Genomic DNA, 9,981 nt, shown 5'->3' on the forward strand with positions numbered 1-9,981 from the left:
ATAATCAAGGATGATGTCAAAAATTGCTGGAAGGACATTAATGAAGAGCATCTGAACAATCCATACGACATCCCAAAATCTCTGCTTGACTATGTCGTCAATTGGGCTAGGGTGTCTGAGGTTGTCTATGAGAATCTACAAGATAGATTCACCAATGGCGAGTCCCTCAAACATTACATTGTTGTGTTATGTGCCAAGTTTGATGGTGATATGGATATATTATGTTTGTTTATGGATTGAGGTTTGTTCCTGGTTCTCTTTAATTTTGTTTAGGGCATGAATAGAAGTACCACGCTGGAGAATCTTGTCTAATACTACGACTAATCTTTGCAGGTGTTGATCAGTAGTCACATTGGCTTTAGGCTTTGTAACAAGCAAAGTCCAAAGGTATCACGACAATACATTCAATATATTATCTCCGATTCTTAATATAAAACTTAATTAATTAATTTGAGTAAATTAAGAATATCAGTTAAATTAGTTAACATGATATATATATTTTTAAAACATCTTAAGTATTTTCTTCAATTTCCTTCTTCTCTCTTCTACTTGATTATTGTTGAAAGAATATTAATAGAATTAATTCAAAAAAATTGATAAACATACAAAATAGATCTTACTTATAAGACTAACATCAGCTTACAATCAGAACATTAAACACGAGTATTATTTTTTCTTGGACAAAAAACACGAGTATTATATTTGCATAGGATTTCATTATCTTTCCAATGCTGTGCACAGTTCCTTTTTTGATTACCAATAATGTCGTGCATAGTTGAACGATGAAAATGCGACCAATGGGATAATAACATTTGCATATGCGTGATTGTCAACAGAAATTTGATGTGTGATTCCACGCATACGAAAAAAATGCATGGTTTCATATACTCCTCGTGTTTCATATAAGAGAATTTTTGGGGATAATTATTTTGGTCCATGTATATCTCTTACACGTTTGATTTGTCTTTTTTTGGTCCACTTCTTTTTTTTTTTAAAAAAAATTGTCCTACTAAGGTCTCAAATAAATCAAACTGTGAAACTAAAGATTTCATTTATAAAAAAGGGGGGAAAGAAAAGAATGAATGAATTTTTTTTGAATATTAAATAATCATGAATTAATATTATTCTTGTATAAAGGTGATTAAAAAAACAATTAGATGAGAGTAAAATAGAAAAAGAAAAATACTACTCACTTAAAGGTAAAGATTGCTTAGTGCATAAATTATTTTTTTTAAAATTAAACATGGAATTGAAAGCAATTTTTTTTAACAAAAAAAAAAAAGGCGAAACTTGAACGTCGTCGACTAGCTGTCCCTGAGGAAGCATCCGTGGGAGATGACATGAGGCGCCAGTCCACTACCAACAAGAGTCAACAATACAGCGGCCAAAACGTCAAAGGAAGGATGGTCAAGGGACAGTTATGTCTTTTCCCATAATCTCCGAATGTCAAGGAACTTTAATTTCTAGTAATAAACTAAACTCGAGAAACTTATTTATAATTAATTTATTGATTTGTGATCTAACTTTATTTTTCCTTAAACAAAAATCCTAAAAAGTGGCCTCTTACTCTTTATGCTGTGGATGCTAATGGCCGACCAAACACCCGTAAATTATATTTTCGGAAGAAATATAAAAAATTTTAAAAAAATGAGTTGCAAATATTAACTCAGGCAGTTATAAATAAAAAATTTAATTATGAACTGAGAATTTAATTTTAAACTTAAATGTCTTACTTATAATTTAAAATGCTTTATATTTCAGCGTTGTGGGAGAATTCTATATCATTAGTATTTACAATGGGTATAATTTTGTAAATAAACAAAATCGGTCTAATGTACTCGCCCAAAGTCTATATTCCATATAAGACTTGTTACTTCGTTACTTTGTTGTGGTCAAGTCTTATGAAATGATGGCGTTTGCTTGTGAATTAATTGAAGTTCATGCGACTTTCTTTTGTTTCAGTCTATATTTTATATATATAAGACTTGTTACTTTGCCATGGTCAAGTCTGGGCCAATATGGAATAATTGAGTTTCAGCCATAAATATATAATTAAAAGACTACTTTATTGACCCTCTCATCTAAATTTTTATGGTTATTGAGAAGAAGATTTATCCATGCATCTAGTACACAGCGAAAATTCGATGCGTGCATTTTATAACAACGACTTAATGCACACAAAAATGAATTAAATATAACAAGTAGTTGGATGCATAAAAATAGGTATAAAAATTGGAAGCATTTATCCTTTCAACAGAATAAAAATAGAAAATACACAGTAATTAAACAAAAAAAGTTAAATTATTAACGACTATATTATGACAAAAATGTCCATGATTTATGATGTTAAATTGTTAATATGAAAATTCTTGTGATGACATTTCTACTAATACAATACATAAGCTAGTACTATGCTTTGATCTCCGCGCATTGATTGATTCAATTCAAGGCTTGGGTTAATTTGTGATATCATTTTGAAGGTGAACTTGGGCAATCGAATTGAAAGGAGAAAAATTAATTAATGCATGTGAAACATGATTTATTATTCAAATGAGATCCTTCAAGGTACTAGGGAAGGAAGAAATTTCCCAAAGAAAGTTAAGATCCTCAAAAGTCATGTCATGTATCTTTCATTTGAATAATACTCTGACTTCTGTAACATCCTGCAAATTTTAACTTTGAAAATGAGAGAATTAAAATAGATCAGGATCAGTTAGTGTAGCGGGGACATAGATCTCATTAGTTTTGAACTAAAACCCAGACAGTATCAAGACTGATATTTTTTGAAATATTAGTTAAAGAAAGATCTGATGGATAAGTTAGGTTAAAAATTTCCAAAAAAAATCTCAAAAAATCATGTAAAATAGAATTGAGGGGTCAAGGAGCAGCATTTGAGACCCTAGAGGAATTATGGAAAGGAAAATAAATTAATATAGAATTTTCAATATTTTCATAAATTTTTTGTTACACTAAGAAATAGTGAACAAAGTTAATTATTTAAAATATCTAGAGGCCTCAATAATTCTTAAAAAAAATATAAAAAATTTTCTTGAAAGATTATCATAATTTATAAAATTATTTCTGACTTCAAATGATGAGAAACTTAGCTTTAATAAAATTTAAAGCAGAATTATCATCGATAGAATGCTGATTTCGCTAGAAATGGAATTTAGAGAATTTCAAACCGAATTAAATTTTGAGAAAAATCATGAAACTTTCTTACACTAAGAGAAGGCTAATGGTGTATTGAGATGAATTTTCTGAGACAGTAAAATAGACAGAATACAGAAAAATTCATCCAGTACTACACCGATACTCAGTGCAATGTAAGGATACCCAGGGAAGTGAAATTTTCTGCAAAATTCTCCAGTCCATTTGGCCCAAAAATCACACCTAAGGAGGCCCATTTAGAGAAAAAATATTTAAATAGAAAATAAAAAGAGAATAGAGTTTCTAGAATATCATTAAGAAAAGTAATCATGGTGATTAAGGAAGTTAATTAAGGTTAAAGTTAAATGATATTGATATGACATAAGTAAAGTGACATGACCACCATAATATCACATGGACAAGTGGCAAGATCACATTCTTGAAGCCTAAGATTTGTCTATTTATTTCATTTTGTTTTCCATTATTCTTAGAATAAAAATGGGGGTTAGGATGTGTCTACCAACCCTTTGTAATTTTCTTAAACTTCAAGGGCTAAGAGTTAAGTCAAAGTACTATAAATACCCCCACCTCTCTAATTATAATAATGACTTAATGCACACAAAAATGAATTAAATACAGCAGGTAGTTGAATGCATAAAAATAGATATAAAAATTGGAAGCATTTATCCTTTCAACAGAATAAAAATAGAAAATACACAGTAAACGACAAAAGTTAAATTATTACGACTATATTAATGAAAAAATGCCTATGACTTGTGATGTTAATATGAAAATTCTTGTGATGACATTTCTACTAATACAATACATAAGCTAGTACTATCCTTTGATCTCCACGCATTGATTGATTCAATTCAAGGCTTGGGTTAATTTGTGATATCATTTTGAAGGAGAACCTGAACAATTGAATTGAAAGAAGAAAAATTAATTAACGCAGGTGAAACACGATTTATTATTCAAATGAGATCCTTCAAGGAACTAGGGAAGGAAGAAATTTCCCAAAGAAAGTTAAGATCCTCAAAAGTCATATCAGGTACCCTTCATTTGAATAATACTCTTTGACTTCATTTCCCAAATTTATTGCCATGAAAATGAACACGGTTTGATTAATTTGATTAAATTAGAAGTTGGAAGTTGGACGCACCCGTTTGTTAATGACGAACAGTTAAACTTGATCACACTTATTAATTTATGTCAATTGCTTCTGCTTGAGACTAACAATTAATTAACCCCTTAGCTTGATCAACTTAACCACGCTTCATTCTTATTCTGAATTGGAAAATTATTTCCCTGACGAGAATGAAAGTATTTAATGTCACAACGATTGCTAGAAAGAGCCGCAATTTAATTAAAAATAGTACGCGTAACTTTCAAAATTGTTCGGCCCATCCATTTTTACCATGCAACTTCATGTACAGTCAAGGCTCAGGCCCCACCTAACCCTCTAGGAAAGTAGACTCGATGAATGAAATCCTCTATAAATTGATTCGATACGTACCGGGAGCTTCCCATCAAAAACGCATTACGTACGTTCCAAGACTAGAAGCCATGTCTATTGCAGCATCTCATCGTGACAACACAAGAAGATGTGCCAATTTTGCTCCAAACATCTGGGGCAATATGTTTCTTCAATATGCTTCAGGATCGAAGGTATTCTTTATATATAACTATATGCAACATATATTGATCGAACATTCTATCTAGGTTGTTTGTTTCTTTCTAAATTAAACATGTATTAAAATTACCTATCTGTGCAGTCTGGCATATGAAAATTACATGCTTGTTTGGGATTTTTTTCAGGAAGTTGATGACAATGTGGAACATAAGGTACAGAAAGAGAAGTTAAAGAAGGTTATATCTTCCAACGATCAGAGTCCTTCAGAAAAGCTAGACTTCATTGACTGGGTCCAGCGTTTGGGGGTTTCCTACCACTTCGAACATGAAATTGAAGAAGCATTGGCAAATATTCATAGCATTTATACCAGCAACAACAATGTTATTAGGCAAGATGGACGTGATAATCTTCACTTTGTGGCTTTACTCTTTCGGTTGCTAAGGCAACATGGATATCCCGTTTCATCTGGTATGTTCAAACGTCGTCACTATTATATTTGCATTGTTTAATGAGAAGAGTTACTTTTCTCTTTTCAACCACATCTACTGACTGGCATATACATTCATATGAACTAGATGTATTTGAGAGATTCAAGGACATCAAGGGAAAGCTTAATAATGAAAGTCTTACCGAAGATGATGTTGAAGGAATGTTGGCCTTGTATGAAGCTGCACAATTTGAGGTTCACAGAGAGAGCATACTGGAGGAAGCTCTTCATTTCTCTCACACTTACCTTAAATCCCTCATAGATAACAACCAACTGAGCCCTTGTCTCCATGCACGTGTCAACCACCGCTTAAGTCAGCCTCTGCACAAGAGATTGCGTAGGCTAGAGGCAAAGCATTACATGTCTTTCTATCAGCAACAAGATACTTCCCAAAATCACAAAATGTTGCTCAACTTTGCAAAACTAGATTTCAATATGCTGCAGCAACTGCATCAAAAAGAAATTGGCAATATCACCAAGTAAGTGAAGTGTTATATTATCTTAAATAGTAATGACCTGTAGGATATAACAATAAACACTGTTCTTAATTTGTATTACAGGTGGTGGCAAGGATCAGAGTTTGTGAGAAAGGTCCCTTATGCTAGAGATAGGTTGGTGGAAGCCTACTTTTGGTCTTTAGCCTTGTCCTATGAGCCTCAATTTAGCACAGCAAGGATGCTAGTTGGCAAAATGGTTGCCATTTTCTGTCTTCTTGATGATACTTATGATGCCTATGGCACACTTGCAGAACTTGAACTCTTCACAGAGGCCTTCCACAGGTTTAATTAATCATAGATATATAATTTAGGGCCATTTAACAATCTTGTTGCTGATTCCTAAATCTTATACATGACTGACAAAATTCTATTTATTATTTGATTATCAGATGGGATATAAGTCCTATTGAATCTCTTCCACAGTGCATGAAAGTGGTGTTTGAAGCAGTTGTGGTACTGTGCAATGAAATGGAAATGGTAACTGCAAAAGAAGGAACATCAAATTTTGTGATCCCACATGTTAAACAAGCGGTACGCTATAAGTGATCTTGAAAGATGTTATATTTTATTCGATTTGGAACTTAGTAGTTAATTACATGTTTCTGGTTGTAGTTTTATAACTTGACGAAGGCATACTTGATGGAAGCAAAATGGTGCAATGAAAACTATATTCCAAGTTATGAGGAGTACAAGGACAATGGAGTTGTATCTGCTACGTTTCCACTTCAGATAACTACATTTCTGGGCCTTGGAAACCTTGCAACCAAAGAGGTGTTTGATTGGATTTCCACAAATCCAAAAATAGTTAGGGCTGGCTCACTTATTGCTAGACTCATGGATGACATGGCCTCTCATAAGGTACAACTTAAGACACCAAGAATTCTACCCATATCTAGTGATTTTGACGTTTCAAATGAAATGGTTCTTTTAGTCTTAATTATAGGGCAAAATCATTAATTTTACGGTTGTGAAGAAGTGGTTATTGATATCTTTAAATTTATAGAAAATATATGACGTTCTAATTTCGTCCTTCACTAAAATTAGAGATTTCAATAAAATGTTTTCCGAAAAAAAATTGAAAGCATGCCAACAGTTTGTTGCAACTTGCAATCAAGGAGGGGCATGATTAAAAAAAAAAATTCAATTACCACATTTTTGCGGCCATAAAGACTTTAAAATTTTGCCTTTAATTGGCGTCGCAAGGAGTATATAAACTATTGTTCCTTTTATATATCCTTACATTTTAGATTAATAGTAATGTCATAAGGCACATATATAATCCTTATACTAGTTGGAAGAAACAAATACGAGTAGTTTTACTGTTTTTTTTTTTTTGCATGGACATGTAGTTTGAGCAAGAGAGAGGGCATGTTGCTTCAGGAGTGGAATGTTGCATGAAGCAGTATAGAATTTCAGAAGAAGAAGCCTATAAAATACTCGATAAAGACATAAAAAATTACTGGAAGGATATTAATGAGGAGTGTCTGAACAATCCACATGGTGTTCCAAAGTTTGTGCTTGGTTTTGTCCTCAATTTTGCCCAAGGGATTGAGGTTGTCTATGAAAATCAAGAAGACAGATTTACCAATGGCAAGTCTCTCAAACATTACGTCGTCCAGCTCCTCTTGAACCCCATACCCATTGAGCCGTGAAGCAGCTCTATATATTTTATGCTATAAGACACAATTTGAATTTGTTGCGTGTAATAGTGAGATGGATATATTTCTAGCTACTTCCGAGGTTATCCAATTATGCTGCTATTGATTACTATGCTTGTTTGTAAATTGAAGTTTGCGTGCGGTTTTCTTTTGTTTGAGGCATGAATAGAAAAGTATTACACTACAGATCCTTGCGAGTGTTGACCAGTCACGTGGCTCTTTGGATTTAAACATGTTTTGCTTTTATTGAATATTCGAGTGATTGAACAGTAATTCCTCAAATTTCGCTTCCATCGCTTTTATAATTCTACTAAAAATAATCAAGATCACATTTGCTTTTCACGACAATAACTAGTATTATAGATTTGAATTATCTTCAACTCAATTCGACTTGTTTTTGGGTTTTATGAGTTCTGGATCTTTCTTATACACCTCTCCTAAAATGGTGCGATGAATCAATGAGTTTAATTTAGCAATTCACAAATACGTATTAACCATCCATAATAAGAGTACTTTTGCATTAAATTTGCATTCTTCAATAGGTTTGGGTTGTTTGTCTAATGAAGGCTATTTACAGGGACAGGGTGAGACCAGGACAGGCTTGTCCCTCTCGTCCTAGTAAATAGGGACAAGACGAGATGAGATTTTCATCTTGTGTTCCATCCCGAGACCATCTCGTTTCCTTTTTTTTTTTTCAAAATATTATAATTTTAGGTATGAATTTTCTTCTGTTACAATTTTTTTATTGGGCTTCTAAAAATAAAAACATTATTAAAAGCTTAATTATATAATGTAAAAGAGATGTAAAAATAATACTGTAAAAAAACCAGAAAAGAAACACTGCATAATATAATAGCTTTATGAATTGTTTTATTGAGAAAGAAGATTTTGTTGAGATAATCTGCTACTTAAGAGCTAAAATCACTACAAACAATAATTATTATTAATAAATAATTTTTAAAAGAATACCTTGAAATGGGATGGGATGACCCCATCTTGCATCCCGTCCTATATTGGTTACTATTTAGTCCTGTCCTAAAATTATTTTTTTTCTTTTGTCAAATCCCATCCCGTCATGAATTGATTAGGACCGGGATAGGACAAATGAACACCCTTATGTCTAATCACAATAGAGATTTATAAATTAACAAGCTAAATGTAGTATTCACAACAAAAAATGTAATAAAGTTGCTTTTTTTAATAAACACATGTTGTTATTCAATTACAAGATAGATTTGTAAATTAAGAAGTCCAATTTAATAATTTAAAATTCTAATATTTACAAATCTAAAATTAAAGTTGAGTCTATGAACCAATTAGAAATTTGTTGAATTTGTCAAGGTGAAATGGGAATTTCCTATGTGACTCTAAATAGGATTTTCGGTATAATTAATTTATTCATTTGGGATCAGATTTTAATTTTCTTTAAATAAAAGCCCTGAAAATGGTGTCTTACTCTTTATGTGGTGGATGCTAATAGATCAACCTAACATTACCAAATTTTAATAAGATTGATAATTAGGTCATAAAAAATCAATTTAACGACAGATATAATTCAAATTTTTTTAAAAAATGAGTTGTAAATACCAATTTAGATAGTTGCAAACAAGAATCTTAGCTGTAAACTATAAGACTTGTTATTTGGATTTGTTGTCTGTATATCAAGTTTGTGGGTGATGTGGATATATTCCTAGATGTTATCGAATCATGTTTGTTTATGAATTTGAAGTTTCTGTGGCGCTTTCTTATTTTGTTTTGCGGCATGAATATAAATTAGTTGTTTCGCTAATTTTCTTGTATCTTTTTCTCACCAGTCATCATTATTATCACCGCCAAGTTTCTTCCCCCTCATAGCCACAAATTCATCAGGCGAGCATTAATCACTATAAACAACGTTTTTAAATTTTTCTTCTATTAACACCATGCTTTTAGGGGAAAAAATTTCTTTTTTTTTTTTTGAAAAGTTTCATGTATTTTGAAACAAAAATAATTTCTTTTTCCTAAAAATTTTTAATATTTAAAATAAAAAACTGTTTCTTCTTACTGAAAAGCTCCACTTTTTTCAGGAAAAATTTGCTCTTCATTGAAACTAGAATCAATGTCCATAATAAAATGCTCCATTGAATTAACCATTAGTAACAAGAAACTCAATTCCCATGAAACTTAGTGAGGCTAACAATAGATGAAGGAGGGGCAGGATTGGAGGAAAAAAATCTAATACTATAGGAGGATATTTTTATCCTCTATTTAGGACTGAGTAGGAAATAAGTACTTAGAATTATAATTAGTAATAGGACCAAAGATAGTGTCTCTTTAATCTCTACAAATATACTACCTCTAGTCCTAATTATAAGATCTTATTTCTAATCTACAAATAAGGTCTTATAATTAGGACGGAGTGATGAGAGCCTTTGTCGTTTGCCTTGGGGTTCCCAATCAAAAATAAATCCAAGCAATACAATATAGTGCAAAACTCGAGTCGTTTCACTTTGAGGAGCCTTTATTTGAAATTCTAAGCAAACTAAGTATCAAAAATAAAGAATTGACTTGAAAAGG

The 9,981-nt window shown here is 31.8% G+C and overlaps 1 protein-coding gene across 1 annotated transcript; it reads left to right on the plus strand.

The window, feature by feature from the left end:
• The first annotated feature begins 4,716 nt into the window (after positions 1–4,716).
• On the plus strand, positions 4,717–7,419 carry LOC114762408 (probable terpene synthase 2). The gene is made up of 7 exons (XM_028951882.1): positions 4,717–4,818; positions 4,969–5,251; positions 5,359–5,749; positions 5,831–6,049; positions 6,157–6,298; positions 6,380–6,625; positions 7,117–7,419. Exons 1-7 carry the CDS (start codon positions 4,717–4,719, stop codon positions 7,417–7,419), a joined length of 1,686 nt encoding a protein of 561 aa, XP_028807715.1.
• Positions 7,420–9,981: the final 2,562 nt, after the last annotated feature.

This window comes from Neltuma alba, unplaced genomic scaffold, assembly GCF_004799145.2.
Source record: "Neltuma alba isolate B1F8T4 unplaced genomic scaffold, ASM479914v2 tig00011214_pilon, whole genome shotgun sequence".
Taxonomy (NCBI): domain Eukaryota; kingdom Viridiplantae; phylum Streptophyta; class Magnoliopsida; order Fabales; family Fabaceae; genus Neltuma; species Neltuma alba.

What these genes read in the sequence shown, in the direction of transcription:
- LOC114762408 (XM_028951882.1), top strand. Translation starts at nt 4,717, where the DNA reads ATGTCTATTGCAGCATCTCATCGTGACAACACAAGAAGATGTGCCAAT. An exon ending in TGGATATCCCGTTTCATCTG is followed by an intron (nt 5,252 to 5,358) that starts GTATGTTCAAAC and finishes CATATGAACTAG; the next exon opens with ATGTATTTGAGAGATTCAAG. An exon ending in ATGACATGGCCTCTCATAAG is followed by an intron (nt 6,626 to 7,116) that starts GTACAACTTAAG and finishes ATGGACATGTAG; the next exon opens with TTTGAGCAAGAGAGAGGGCA.